Source organism: Rattus norvegicus, chromosome 2 (assembly GCF_021556685.1).
Source record: "Rattus norvegicus strain SHRSP/BbbUtx chromosome 2, alternate assembly SHRSP_T2T, whole genome shotgun sequence".
NCBI lineage: Eukaryota > Metazoa > Chordata > Mammalia > Rodentia > Muridae > Rattus > Rattus norvegicus.
This window is the reverse complement of record NC_141535.1, coordinates 138,792,469-138,807,194: the sequence shown is the minus strand read 5'-3', so window position 1 is coordinate 138,807,194 and position 14,726 is coordinate 138,792,469. Positions and strand designations below refer to the sequence as shown.

The window sequence follows — 14,726 nt, the reverse complement described above, 5'->3', positions numbered from 1 at the left end:
ACAAGACGCAATTATGCACCGCCACCTTAAGTCGCTATTGCCCGAAAGACTAGTTGGGGGCGTTGGGGTCCTAGTGTGGGAACATAGGCATCCGCGGCAGACGCCTGAACGCTTGTGAAACGGATGTAACTAATGTACTTTTCGGAGCGTGGTAGTCATTGTTTTAGTGTCACAGTCCCCTCACTCTTCAGTTTTGCGGTGCTCTGTTTTGATTCTTGGATGTGAGTTTAAACGAGTGAACCGTAAGTAGGTCAGGAAGATCTGCGGGTGCCACCATCCTAGTGGCTGAAAGAAGTCTGGGGCAGAAGCACCTCCATGTGGGGACCGGGGTCACTGGGCCACTCGCTGGGCACCTGACTTGGGGGCGGGGCAAGGAGCATGAAACCCGGAATTGGTCTGAGGAGTTTCTCTGGTCTGGTTTTCCGGTGTTTTAGGCTTCCTCTGCCACAGACCCGGCTTCAGGCCCCGCTGACCTTCACCTCCCAGGCCCTCAGGATGGCGAGGACCTGGGTCTGCTTGGCAGGCGCCGTCTTCTTCCTTTCCTGTCTGGTTTTGCATTCGCGCTTCTGCGGCTCTCTGGTGAATAGCGGGGAGAGGGCTGTGGGTGTGGGTGGCGCCGAGAGGTGCAGCCCCAGAGGCCCCAAAGCTGCTTCCTGGGCTCAGCAGCTGAGGACTCGTCCTTTCATTTAGTGTTAAAAAGTTTGCACGTGGGGCTAGGGAGGTGGCGCGGAGGTTGGGAGCTCTGGCAGCTTTTGCAGAGGACTCACGTCCGATTCCCAGCACCAACATGAAGGTTCACTCCCTCTCTGTAACTCCAGTTCCAGGGGCCTGTCTTTTGGCCTTTGTGGGCACATGGTGCACAGAAACTCACACGGATTCACACACATAAGTCTAAATAAAATAACTAAACATACCCTCCCATTCATATATACACATATATATGTGTGCATATACACACACATACACACACATATATATGAATGTAATATATACATATATATGTATATGTATAACACTCTCGAGTCATTAGCAGATTTTTAGTGTGGTTGTTTTGATCTTTAGACATACAAGCCTATTTCAAACTGGCCACCTTCTGGTTGTCGAACTGAATCTGAGTATTTTGATTTTATTTGAGGTTTCAAGGACATTTTCTTTTCACATTTCATGGAGAATGGAAGACCCTCTCTTCCGGCTGGATTTGGGCTGGCCCAAGAATTCAGAATACTTCACTGGTGCAACATTCTGTGTTGCAGTTGACTCCCTCAACGGGTTAGTTTACGTAGCTCAAGTAAGTAGAATGCGTTTTTCTTTTATATGTGAGCCTGTAGTTCAAGAGAGATCAGAGTGTGAATGTGGTAATTCATGGTCAACTTTTGGGAATTGGTTTTCTCTTCCTACCAGTGGTTTCTGGGATGGAACTCGGGGTGTCAGGTTGTTCACTTTTATCTGCCCAACCATCTCCCCAACTAGAGATTTTTTTTATTTTAATTATATACATTCAATTTGATCACAGCAAACAGGAGAGGAAAAAAAGAACAGTCAAACTGAACATGACAAAAAGAAAAAAAGATGAACGGAAAGGAAAGAAGTGAGTGTTTCCACCCTAGATAGCTCATTGCACTCATGATAATTATGCACTTTAATTCTGAGTTGGCTTCAAGTACACATTTTAGATTTGTGTGGCACATTAGATATTATTGTTAAGTTTGATGTTAGTGCTTTTTCTTACACACTTCTAAGTTTCTCAATTATCCTTTAATTTTGATTTCTCTGACAAAAGTAAATATTAGCATTCCTATTGAGTGATTCTAAGCAGTTATTTTTGTATGCCTTCAGAGAGGGGATGACATCCCCAAGGTATTAGTGTTCTCAGAGGATGGATATTTCCTACGAGCCTGGAATTATACAGTTGACACACCCCATGGTATGTTTGTCTCCGGCACACCATATGAGCAGTCCGTCTGGATCACGGACGTAGGAAGTGGTATGTGTAGCACTATCTATTAAATTGCCCTCCTAGATAGACGTCACATCCTTGCCCATGTTCTCGCTTGTACATTTTAAGGCTAACATTGCTGAATCTAATCATAATTTCTTTAATATTTCACAAAAATCATGCCTTTCTACAAATTTATATCACATTACTGTATAATCAAGAAGTTCAATGACACTATAATCATGATCTTTTAAACCTGTCAGGGAAACTTTGCTTGTGTGTGGGGGCGGGGCAGAGCCATTCTTCAGGGCTATCTAGCTTGTCTTTTGAACCAAGGTCTCTCACTGGCCTGGAACTCATGAGCAGCTAACTGGCCAGCAAGCCCCAGGGACCTGCCTTCCTTTCTCCACTTTCCCAATGCTGCGATTACAGTGCACACACTGGCACTCAGCAGGCTTTTGTTTGTTTTTGTTTTTCCTGGCACTGGCTCTAGGTACAGAGCCCAGGTCCTCATTCTTGAGTGGCAAGCATTTTCCTGGTAGACTGAACTATCTTCCTAGTTCAGAGCCTTTCTTCTTTGAACCTTCAGTTGCTAATCTCAGAGTAAGTCTGTACATCTGTGAAATCAAATCAGATGTCAGTCTTTAGAGGCATCAGTAGACTTGTGACTCTTTATACTGGCTGTCTCTTGAAAGTGCAAATGAAGTGATAGGAAACCTAATTTATTGCCTAGAGACGAACAGAAACTGGTATTAATGGTTTTGAAATTCCACTCAGTTAAGCATGTCTGAAACCTTCCTACCAGCAGATATTTTTAGTATACACTGTTGAAAAACAAGGTAGGCTCAGTAGCTTTCTAGCTGCAGAAATTGTAGGAGACAGCAGTTCTTCCGACCTAACAGGAGAGACAGTTCTGTTGTCGAGCAGATATGGGAGGGACAGGGCGGATGTTGCCAGTGTCCTTCCTGGTCTGGTTATGTTCCTGCTCCTCCAGAGCTTGATAACTCACATACCACTCTTTAGCGTCAGGAAGGTTGGGTTTTTACATTGTCACACTTGTTAACAGAACACAAAGTATTTCTGGGCTTCAGGTAGTGAGCAGGCCATCCATTTAGTTAAATCTTTATCTTGGAAGGCAAATGCTGGTTGAACATTTCAAGATTGGCTGCCACTTTTCTAAGACTCATAACTTTTCATCTTTCTTCCTCGTATCTCCTTTTCCTCTCTTCAGATACTTGCCAAAGCTTGGGCATGATTTTCTGAACACTCACTTCCCTTTTCTGCCACGACGCTACTTACAAACTGCGTGGCTTCCTCAATTTCTCTTCAGCTTCCTTTCCCAGGCAGCTGTCAAGATTTACAGTTTGGGGACCCAGTAGTTTTCCTTTTAAATCCCAGTAAAATTGGCTTGAACTTAAAAATGAATCTAGGAGATGGAAAGATGCTCAGTGGTTTAGAGCACTTGTGCTTCCAGAGGACCTGCATGCAGTTCTAAGCCCCTCACAACCATCTGTAATCCCCGGTATAGGGAAGCTGATGCCTTCTAGCCTCATACCAAACACTCATGTATATAAATAAAATGAAATAAAACACTCTCCAAAGCACATCTAAGTTTATACAATAATGTAATGAGATCCGACAATTTTCCCTCCTCTTTTCTCTGCCCCCAGAATTCGCTGTGAGAGTCCTTTAATTTTAATTTATTTTGTTCATGTCGCCCCTTTAAAAGAAGGAAAAGCAAACCATCACTGGTTCCCAGAAATAAGCACAGCACAGATGATCTCATTCTTTTCATCGCGTCCTGCTTTCCACCCTCAGATCAGAGAAACTATTTTTATGTTCTTCCCATTATCAAATGAATTGATTTCCTCAAGTGAAGATCTGGCTGCAAGTCAACCACTTAAACAAATGATAAGTCCTCTGTCCCCTTTCCAAGTCTTGAGGCTGGGAGGCGTGCTCTTACGCTCTGTGTTCTGTGGTCAGCCCTCCAGCGTTTGCACTCAGATCCAGTTCAGTAGCCCCCGAGGCTCTGTAGGCAGAGCTGGAGTGCAGGCTGCTCCCCTGACTCCCGTCTTTGGATCCTCGTCAGTTTCTCCTCCTGTGCCTCTGCTAACTGCGTCATAGTTTCCCTTCCTTGCTGGTATTTACTTTACTCTTTAACTTGTAAGGTCATTTCAGCTCCGTGAGTATTTTTCTCTTAAGAAATTAGTTCAATTTGGAATTTGCCTCTGCTGTGAGAAAAATGTAATAAAAAAATTGCTAGTTATAGAGAACATTTTGTGGACTTAATAAAATTTAAAATCTGTACATGATTGATTGAAATAATATCAATTTTTTTTTGAATGTCAGTTGTTTGCCTTTTAGTTTCTTCTTGATTTCTTTTACAAGTAGTGGGTTGTTTGCTCGTTTGGGTTTTTGTTTTTGTTTTTGTTTTTTTTGGGGGGGGTTGCTTTTTGAGCCAGGGTTTCTCTATATAGCCTTCCTTGGCTGTCTTGAAATTCTCTCTGTAGACCAGGCTGGCCTCAAACTCAGATCTGCCTGTCTCTGACTCCTAGTGCTATGACTAAAGGCATACCCCCCCACCACCACCACCTGGCCAAGCAGTGTGTTTTAAAAATGAAAAGTACACAAATTATCCTAAACTTTCCCCATTAGGGCCAGTGTTTTTCTTGTGTTTAGAGTCTCCTTATTTTGGAGTGATTAGATTAGGTTAGCTCATCTCCAGGTTTGCTCATACGTTATTCAAGGCTGCTTGTGGTCGGCCACCTGTCACTCTTAAATATGCAAATCTCTCAGTTCCTGTAGCTGATCAGCCTAGTGAAAGCGTTGCCTTTAGCTTATAGAAGATGTGAATGCCGTGTAATCCTTGTGACACTTGCTTGTCTTTCTCTTCAGGACCCTATGGCCATACTGTTAAAAAGTATAATTCCCTCGGTGATCTTGTTCAAGTCTTGGGAACCCCAGGCAAGAAGGGCACTGGCTTGAACCCGCTGCAGTTTGACAACCCTGCAGAGTTATATGTAGATGACACAGGAGAGATTTACATTGTGGATGGAGATGGGGGACTGAATAACAGATTGGTCAAACTATCCCAAGGTAAATGCCGTAACTTGGTACGTTCATAATCATAAGGAATTATTTTATAAATTGAACTTAATTTGTTTGCTGTGTGATATAATGTAACCATATTGTACATGAAATTGTGTGAGGAAATCTGTTGCTGAAAACATTCTTTAGGGTTTGGACCCCACCTTAGATTTATTTAGTTTCCAAATAAAAGACACAAAACCTTTCTATTTATAATAAATCTTAGAATTACACCTGGGTAGATATGAACTCTGCTATTTGTCTACTTCTCTGTCAATAGTCCCGAGGTATCACTTGCTATATTCTGCCTAGGCCGCTCCTACTCTAACTAGCAGGCCCTCAAGACCTTGTGCATAGATCCACATACCCTTCCTCTTCTCTCCCCAGGGGTCTCTGCCTCTGACCCCTCAGATGCTGGCTGTTGGCATCTTTATTCAACCAAATAGTTTTAAATTAAGGAGCAAGGTTTGCATAACAAAAGGTGTAGGTGAGAGTTCCACCTTCTTGTGGCAACTTGACCTTGGGAAACCGAATTTAGCATTATATTACATAGCAAGACTAAACCTAACAGAAATCAGATTGCTGGGATTACCAATAGGAAATGCTTCTGTTCAGGGGCCTGCCTGTTCATGGTGTTCACAGAGGCTGGGAGACCCTCACAGGGGCTAGGCGGTGTGAAATTTAAAGAACTTCTGTGGATGTTCTGTCCTCTTTATGATGGGGAAGTGGAAGCGGGATCCCTGCCAGGCTTCCTGCAGGCTAACAGTAAGGCTTTAACTCCTGCTGGCTCTAGGCCTGCAGTGGCCACCCCAGCCTCAAGTCTGTTCTGAACAGAACAGTTAAACTGATCTGTGACAGATTTTCCAGGTAGGATAGGCACCAGAAGACAAACCAATTGGCTACAACCCTTGGCTGAGCTGTGGGCAGGGCCAGGCAGGACACTGTTGGAGGTGGTATCATGTCCATGGGAGCCCTGAGCCAGGATGGAGACAGCATGACTTTCTCTGGAATCCAAAGGAAATGTGTGATGTCATTAAAGCTTCTCTGAGGCTTTCACAGTTGTGTTCTGCTAGTCATCTGGGGTTTCAATAAGGCAGAGTATTCCAAACACATTCTTCTTTTTTTTTTTTTAATTTATTTATTTATTATATATAAGTACACTGTAGCTGTCTTCAGATACACCAGAAGAGGGCATCGGATCCCATTACAGATGGTTGTGAGCCACCATGTGGTTGCTGGGAATTGAACTCAAGACCTCTAGAAGAGCAGTCGGGTGCTCTTAACCGCTGAGCCATCTCTCCAGCCCCCCTCCAAACACATTCTTAAACGTACAAGATGCTGGGAGCTCTTTCTAGTGAGTCTTTCCTTAGAAGTGAACTTAGTCTCTAACACCGGAGGTAAAGCAGGCATCCTGAGAACTGTCAAAGCAAGAAGCAGTAAAGTAAGGGACAGACTGAACACAGGTGCTCCCTGTGGTGGCCGAAAAAAAAATGGCTGCAAAGAAGGGGACTTTGGACAGTAGAATTTTATTGTCATGGTTTGGGCCTCCAGAAGTCTGAAATACATAGGATGGGTGATGTTCCTACTGAGGACTCAGTGGGCAAGCCCTTCCTTTCCTCTCAGCTGTGGCAGTGTAACTTTGCGGGCTCCTCTCTGTGTCTCTAAATGTCACATCTTTCTCTTATGAGGACCTAGGGCCTGCTGTAAATTCAGGATAATCTCAGGATCCCCCTCTAACTTAATTATATCTTTAAAATTTTCATCCAAAAGGGCCACATTCCCAGATGCAGTGTGTTAGGTGTGGACTAGAGACAGAGAGAGAGAGAGAGAGAGAGAGAGAGAGAGAGAGAGAGAGAGAGAGAGAGAGAGATCAATCCATTAAGCTTTAGTGCCTGTCCATCTAGTGAATAGAGGGAGACCATAAAAATGTACCATAGCTGGGTGTGGTGGTACACACTTGTAATTCCTGTCTTCCAGGAAACTAAGGTAGGAGGATTGCTAAGAGTGAGGCCAGCCTGCACCACAGTGTACAAGGCCAGCCAGGACACATAATGTGATTGATTCTCTGTCTTGGGAAAAAAAATCAATTGAGCAAAAATGAGCTTTTCTGGTTCAGAGGGAACTAGTTTGAAGGAAACAGTGCAGGAACTCTGAACAGTGCCTTTGAGGTCAGAACAGCTCAGGTCAAGCATGGAATGGTAGACTGAAGGAATGTGAGTTAGACAGACAGACAGACAAAGCCAGAAAAGAATTCTCAAGTTTCTTTTCAGAAACTTTTTTCTTTTGCAGTTGGCAAGACAAAATCAACATGGAAATGAATATGTTTCACTCTCCCTATGTATTCCTTTATAGATTTCATGATCCTCTGGCTGCGGGGAGAGAATGGAACAGGACCTGCCAAGTTCAACATACCTCACAGCGTTACACTTGACTCAGTCGGTCGGGTAAAGACAGTGTCCTTGTGTTTGGAACTGTGTGGATGTTGGTGGGTGGGCATGTCTTGGAGTATTGTCTTAGTTAGGGTTTTACTGCTGTGAACAGACACCATGACCAAGGCTTATAAGGACACATTTAATTGGGACTGGTTTACAGGCTCAGAGGTTTAGTTCATTATTGTCAAGGCAGGAGCATGGCAGCATCTAAGCAGGCATGGTGCAGACAGAGCTGAGAGTTCAACATCTTCATCTGAAGGCTGCTAGCAGAAGACTCACTTCCAGGCAGCTAGGGTGAGGGTCTTAAGCCCATGCCCACAGTGACACACCTACTCCAACAGGGCTACACCTCCTAGTCGTGCTAGTCCCTGGGCCAAGCATATACAAACCATCACATGTATGTATCATCTTTTCATTTCTGTTGCTGAGAAAAACAAACAAACAAACAAACAAAAGAACCCGAGGAAAACCCAGGTAGGGAGAAAGAAAAATCAAGGCAGGCGCTTCAAACAGCTCTGCTGTCACAAGTGGGCAGCACGGTGGAATGAATGCACAGGTGCTGGCTTGCTCACACTTACACATTATCATACAGCTCAAGTCTCCCCCCAGCTTAGGGAATGGTGCCTCCCACAGTAAGCTGAGTGTTCCCATGTCCAGTCATGCAAAGAAGACAATCCAGTGAGATGTTCCCATAGGCCATCCTGCTGTACACAGTGCTGCTTGAATGTTCTCTGCCTAGGTGGTCATAGGTTGTATCAAGTTGGCAGTTAAAGGTAACCACAGTAGGCAGACCTAAGCAATTTCTCTAGAGCTGGCTGGGCACACATACTCCTAAAATGTGTGGACCCTGTTCTGAGGAAGTTCTCCAAATATTTAGAAATGGACAAAATAGATGCCCTGACTGAGTTGTAACTGCTAAGATGACCAAAATAAAGGTGGTTCCTGAGGAGTCTGAGGTGCAGGTGGAGGACTGCAATGAGGAGCACACGTACCAAGAGCTGCTGGTGGTCAACCTGAACCCCATCACACAAGCTCTCCAAATGCATCAAGAAGGCCATGAAGCAGAAGCAGATTTGTTGTGGGGTAAAGGAGGTTCAGAAATTTGTCAACAGGGTCGAGAAAAGGATCATGGTTTTGCCAGGAGATGTTGCCAATTGAGGTGTACTGCCATCTTCCAGTTATGTGTGAGGACCAGACTTGCCCTAATCTATATTCCCTCTAAGACAGATGTGGGTGCAGCTACAGGATCCAAGCGTCCCACTTGTGTGATCATGGTGAAGCCCCATGAAGACTAACAGGAGGCCTATGACAAGTGCCTGGAGGAGGTGCAGGCACTGCCTACACCTCTGTGAGAGACTTGGGCTGCAACCCAGCCTGCTCTAAGAGATGCTGTGCTGGCTGCAGACCACTGCCCACCCTTACAGCATCTCCCTGACTTCCTGCTGTACGGATCTTCCCAGGCAGCTCCACAGCTGTTCTTGGAGGTAGAGCCAGCGTCATTGCTGTCATTGCCATCTCCTGTTGAGTTTTGATGAAGACACTTCCAAGATTATGGGATAGAAGTAAATGCTAAGGCCAGAAGAAAAAAGTAAAAAGAAATGAACAAAACATAATTCTATAGCTGTTAAATGACTAAGGGAGCAGGTAATGAATCTAAAACCTGGCAAAAAAGCCCTTAGCCTTCTACCTTTTTGTAAGTGTTTGAAATACTTCAGTTCCCAAGGGAGAGCAGAGCAGCACTGATGGAAATGAGGCAGGTGAGTACCAGAGGCTAATCCTGAAGGAGAAGAGACCTCCTGCAGCTTCTGCCCTTTCTGCTTCCCTTGGGACAGAAAGCCTCCCAGGGAACTTAAGCCCTGTCTGCCTTCCAGCCTGGTCCCCTGCCGCCTCCTAGGCCTTCACTCACCTTAAACAGAGACGCTGCTTCTTGGGATATCAGAGTCACCAAGTATCCCAGCAGCCAAGACCCCATCAGCAGTGTTAAATTCTGTTTCCTGTGGTAGCTGTACTTTGCGTTACAGCTACTGCTCTTACGTCATAGATGCTCCTCTATAGATGGCAGGCTTGGAGGCATGTGGTAAATGGAGTTTACTTCATCTTCACAAGTTCTGAGGAGTCATACCAGTGTTAAATAAGCAATCATGTTGATGTGCAGTGAGTGTCTGGGTCAGGCTGCTTTTGTTTGACATACAGTGCTAGGTCAGACTGCCCTTTGACATGCAGGGTCTGGTCATCTTGCCTTTCTGGATGCTAGTCCTATTTTTTGCTTTTAAAAGAAAACATCACATTTTGCAGAGCATAAGAGATATAGATGCAGTCAGATTCACCATGGTGAGGAAAGTTCTTAGGAGCCAGCAAGACGGTTTGGAGGAGCAACTTGAGATGGCTGAGTTGTGAGAGTGACAGCTCATTCTTTATATACTTTGTAATTTTGTTTGTCCATTGTTGCTGCCATGGAGGTAGGACCCATGGCCATACACATGCAGGAGAGCATCTTACTACGGACTATGTCCCTAGCCCTGTGCCCTGATGCCTTGTAACAGTTTAGTGGTATTCTGCACATTGTATATAACTCATTTTATCACCACCATGACCCTTTCAGAAAAGGGAATTTACTCCACGGTTAAGTACTTCCTGTTTCTCAGAGAGGCTTTCCCATGATCAAATGTGTTGGGTTCTGAAGAGGAAAGAAAATAATCTGCAATACCATTCCATCCTGAGATGTGAAAGTTTCTTCCTTGGTTCCTGAGCAAACCCATTGTAGCTCAGGACACTTGTGTGGCCACCAGCCTGTCACTGTCCTGTACACACACACACACACACACACACACACACACACACACACCCCAATGAGAATAAAGTCAGGGTGTCACTGAGCTTTACAAACCCAAGGAATCTGAAGGATCTGTGAGGGGCGTGGTCTGTGCTGTCCGGAGAACATATAACTGTATAATCTATGGATCACCGTGAATGTTATTGAGAACGAGTCCGAGCTCCCTGCTTTGTGATAGGCGTGTCTTAGTAACTCCTTGTAGCCTATAAAAAAAAAAAATTCAGCCTATTATGCTTTCTGTGTTACTAACGTACCCAAGTGTCCTCCTCTTCACTGGCTCTCTGTACTTTGGACCCATCCCAGTAATAACAGACGCATGTTTAGAAATGACGTTGAGAAAGGAAACACCTGAGCCTCTGAGGAACAAGGCTGCTTTTCTTTGTCTTATGCCTGGCTTAGGAGCTGGTTCAGTTGTCAGTGATGGTGGAGAGTTAGAGGGATGGGCCAGTTTGTCCTTTGTCGGTGTCTCTGATCTTTTGCACTGTGTGGAGGACTCGAGTTTTATCTACTTCCATGTTTAATGTGATTTGGGCTGAGTCGGATGTACATTGGACTGTAGCATTTGCACTGCAGACAAGGTGTTTAACCCTCTGAAAGTGACTTAACGATGCCGTCTTTGGGGTCCTCTAAGACTGAAACCGTGTATGGAGCTGGAGTAATGTGTGGGCCTCCTGCTGTGGGCCTATTTCTGTTGACAGATTTTTTGGTTTTTCAGGTGTGGGTTGCTGACCGAGGAAATAAAAGACTCCAAGTATTTGATAAAGACACTGGAGAGTGGTTAGGAGCATGGGACAACTGTTTCACGGAGGAGGGGCCTTCTGCTGTGAGGTAATCACTGGCTGTTTTAAATGCTTGTTTTAGCTGGCTGTGGGACCCACTTCTTCCGAAGAGTGGCTGAAAGTTTAAAGTGTTTATTGTTAATGCTAAGCAAGGGAAAATGGAAGGAAACAAGAGTCCAAAGAAGTTAGATATCTGAAATTTTCCCATCCTTTGAGAGATTTGTAATCATAGGAAGGCAGCCTGAAATCTTCCCCGCTGAGGGAGTGCTCCAGTCTCTCAGGAACTGGAAGGCACAGTGTGCTGCCAGAGCCACGCACTTTAAAAACTAGGACGCATGCCTCTCAAGGCTGCTGAGCCAGGCCCACTCACTCCATGGTTCCCTGCAGCGAAGGGCACAGATGCCGAAAGAGTGGTCATTGTTACTGAATTTTCTTTCCTCTCAGGTTCACCCCAGATGGGAGGTACTTGATTGTGGCCCAGCTGAACCTCAGTAGACTGTCATTGTTGGCTGCTCCACCCTCCGGAAGCATCGGAGACTGCACTGTGGTCAGCACCATCCAGCTGGCAGATGAGGTTCTGCCACACCTCTTAGAAGTTGACAGAAAGACTGGCGCTGTCTATGTAGCAGAAATTGGGGCAAAACAAATACAAAAATACGTTCCGTGGCACAGCCGCACCCCTGCCTTGGGGGCTTAGTGCTTCTGGCTAGGCAGAGCTTCAAGTAGCAGTTCAGCACCTCAGAGTCATTGCGTTTAAAAAGGCACCCATGCACAGGATCATTTTTATCTCTTCTACCAGAAAAGTGTGTGTTTCGTCATGACGAGTCATGTTTTCCGTGATTTGGGGACTTAGTTTTACAAATAGGCGTGTAAGAATTGTTTTTCTTTTTGGTGGCCCTGGGAGTTGAACTCACTGCTTCCTACATGCTAGGCAGCTGCCTTAGCTACATCTTTACGGAAGCAGCTTTTAAAGAAAGAAATGCAATTCTAAAATGGGGTCATGAGGGCAAGCTGTGGTTGCAACCAAGTTACTTGCCTATGCCGATTAACTCTGGGATCCTGGGTAACTTTGATTTCTTATGAAGAGTGGAAACCACTAGTTTTATGTACTTTAGACTGTGGGAGAGATTTGATGCGTGCAGAGGGCCACACCAGTCCTGAGGATTCTGAAGTGAGGGAGCAGTGTGGTTTGCCTTGTGCTTCAATAGACAGATAAGTGGGTATGGTGACAGCAGGATCGAGAGGACCATGACGGACAGGAGGAGGTGTGTGTGTGGGGTGGGTGGGTCTGGGGGAATTCATGGAAACTGCAGTCAATGGCAGCCTGGACTCATACTGGGTCAAGAGATACGTGAGAAAGAGGAGAGGCGACAATACCATCTAGGTAAAGAAGGGCTGAGGCAGACTTCCCATGGATTTGGAGGGAAAAAACAACAAAGGGTTTGATCTTCTGGCTACAAAATGCTTAATGTCACCCTTGACAAGCAAGACTACATCCAGCATCTCAGCACTGAGCTGAAAGGAAGACTTGCAGGTGGGTGTTTTAGAGCTCGTGCTGGCAATAAGTTCCCTCCTCAGGATCGCCCATGCCATTGTGCAATATTAACTCATGTACTTACCAGCACTTACCTACCTCAAAGATATTTTAATTAGAATCATTTTCATGGAAGCGTGCCAAATGCTTTGAGGTATTACATGAAAGTTTTCTGCCTTTCCAGCCTACTTTTGCACTATCTAAATATTGTCCTTCATGTGCCAAGGCTTCTGTGTTCTTTCAGTTTGTTCTGGTTGATTCTAGGCTTTGATGGAGCCCTTTGCTATCAGGGTGTTTTCATCACCCATCCCGTTTGCTCCTATCAGTGTCCGTCCTGGTCCCAGAGTTTTGCTGTGACTTGTACAGCACTGGGCCAGCCTAAGCTGACGTTACCCCACTTACTCCAGCTGAGGAGCTTGGCCCTTCCTGTCCTGGTAGTGGTGGCATGTGCAGTGTGGGCGGAAGGGGAGCCTCCAGCAAAAGAGCGCTGGATTCCAATGTCAAATGTGTCCCTACCACTCACCAGATTGTTGCAGAAGCGTCACCTTACTTTTCTCGTTAGTGACAAGGGACCATTGTCCTTCCTTCGTTCACTAATGCTGATTGGACTGGATGTGCAGTAGGCACAGGTTCTAGATGGAGCCTGGAGTGCATTACAGAATGTTCCAAGACCAGACCTTCTAACTGCCATTTTCATTTTAACACATGCCAGGTTTGCCTGGCTGTGTCCAAGGCTTCTACAACATGAGAAGTCTGTTAATATAACCAGTTGACTTGGGTAGAAAGGGAATATGAAGCTTGTTTTGTTGGTAAGCCAGACAAGACATGTAGGTGCTCCTGAAGGAGAGCAGACTAGCTGAACTGCCTTTGTTATTTCAACTGTATTTTATTTACCAGTTTATTCTAGATCATTTTTATTGCAGTGTTTCGATCAGATCTGTCATTCGTTCTCTCCCCTTCAGCTCCTCCCCACCCTCCATAATCTTTTCCTCCCAGTTTCACGTGCACGTGTTCATTCCATGAACTCGGTGCTGCCTGGATGTGCAAATGTCCCCCACAGCCATCCATCTCCAATAGCTTCTCGGCTCGTGGTACTTCCCGAGCCTCCCTGATCTCTGCCGGGATTTTGACTGTTGCTGTGGGTTCCTTTCCAGCAGATGGTGTTCTGCTGCAGACACACCACCCCTGTCCTCTTCTGCAGTAGTCCCTGAGGCTTTCACGGATGTCCCATTTAGAGCCCATCAGTTCACAGTCTCTTACGCTCTGTGGCTGAATCACTTGTGAATCTCTGTATTAATATCCATCTATTTCAAATGAAACTTGTGATGAGAATTGAGCGGTGCAGTAACCTGGGGGTATGAAGATAAGAACTTCCCAGTGGGGCACTTTATTACTGCATCCCTTTACCAGTATAATAGCATTAGATAGTCCCCTGGGGCAATGGTCTCCCCAACCACAGGTGTTTAGCTAGTTAGCAGTACCAAGCAGGCTTCCATCTTTTAGAGCAGGCCTTAAATCCAATCAGAAAGTGGTTGGTTACTCTCATAACTGTGCAATTCTTGTGCCAGTGGACACACCTTGATAGGCCTGTCCTTTCTGTAGCTAGCAGGCCGCACACAGTTGGTTATCTTCAATGCTGAACAATTTCTCCTTCAGTGATATAAATAGAACCTTCAAGAAGTGTGAGAGCTAGCTAGTAGGGATGAAGCTTCCTGGCCAGTGCCAGCATGATTTCTGCACAGATTCTTATAAAACTTGCTACTGATGCTGTTCTTGTTTATCTTTTGTGATCATTGTGCTTACAGTCAAAGCATTTCACTCTGGATCAGTGAGTTAAAGAAATAAGACTTGTATTTTCTATTGGGACATTAAAGTTTTGCAAAAATAAAAGTATATAACCTGGCTCCTTGTTTTAAGTTGTTTTTTTTTGTTTTGTTTTGTTTTGTTTGTTTTGTTTTGTTTTGTTTTTAATAATAGGATTTCAGTGGCCATAAGACCTCAGGTTGGCGAGTCTGGGCATGGTGGTATAGGTCTATAACTCAAAACTCTGGAAGCCACAGCAAGATCTTAAGTTGCAGACCAGACCAGCTGTAGACTAAAGTTCGCCACATAAACCCAGGACTAA

The 14,726-nt window shown here is 45.0% G+C and overlaps 1 protein-coding gene and 1 pseudogene across 7 annotated transcripts; both read left to right on the top strand.

The window, feature by feature from the left end:
• Positions 1–98: 98 nt before the first annotated feature.
• Positions 99–14,504, top strand: Nhlrc3 (NHL repeat containing 3). 7 transcript variants are annotated; one of them, XM_087622766.1, is made up of 9 exons: positions 99–221; positions 435–579; positions 1,136–1,288; positions 1,514–1,588; positions 1,837–1,984; positions 4,832–5,032; positions 7,376–7,467; positions 11,004–11,116; positions 11,512–14,504. In XM_087622766.1, exons 5-9 carry the CDS (start codon positions 1,927–1,929, stop codon positions 11,762–11,764), a joined length of 717 nt encoding a protein of 238 aa, XP_087478892.1. In that variant the 5' UTR covers positions 99–221; positions 435–579; positions 1,136–1,288; positions 1,514–1,588; positions 1,837–1,926; the 3' UTR covers positions 11,765–14,504. The 7 variants fall into 7 exon arrangements, 6 of the variants coding, with proteins under 6 accessions (XP_087478892.1, XP_087478881.1, XP_087478895.1 ...); XM_087622755.1 differs by lacking the exon at positions 1,514–1,588; XM_087622769.1 differs by lacking the exon at positions 435–579 and having other exon boundaries at positions 99–242.
• On the top strand, positions 8,348–8,807 carry LOC147996253 (H/ACA ribonucleoprotein complex subunit 2 pseudogene; annotated as a pseudogene).
• Positions 14,505–14,726: the final 222 nt, after the last annotated feature.

Excerpts from the sequence above, each read along its gene's own strand:
- Nhlrc3 (XM_087622755.1), top strand. The coding sequence starts at position 133 with ATGTACTTTTCGGAGCGTGGTAGTCATTGTTTTAGTGTCACAGTCCCC. Across the intron at positions 580-1,135 it reads CGCGCTTCTGCGGCTCTCTG|GTTTCAAGGACATTTTCTTT; the intron begins GTGAATAGCGGG and ends ATTTTATTTGAG. Across the intron at positions 7,468-11,003 it reads CACTTGACTCAGTCGGTCGG|GTGTGGGTTGCTGACCGAGG; the intron begins GTAAAGACAGTG and ends TTGGTTTTTCAG.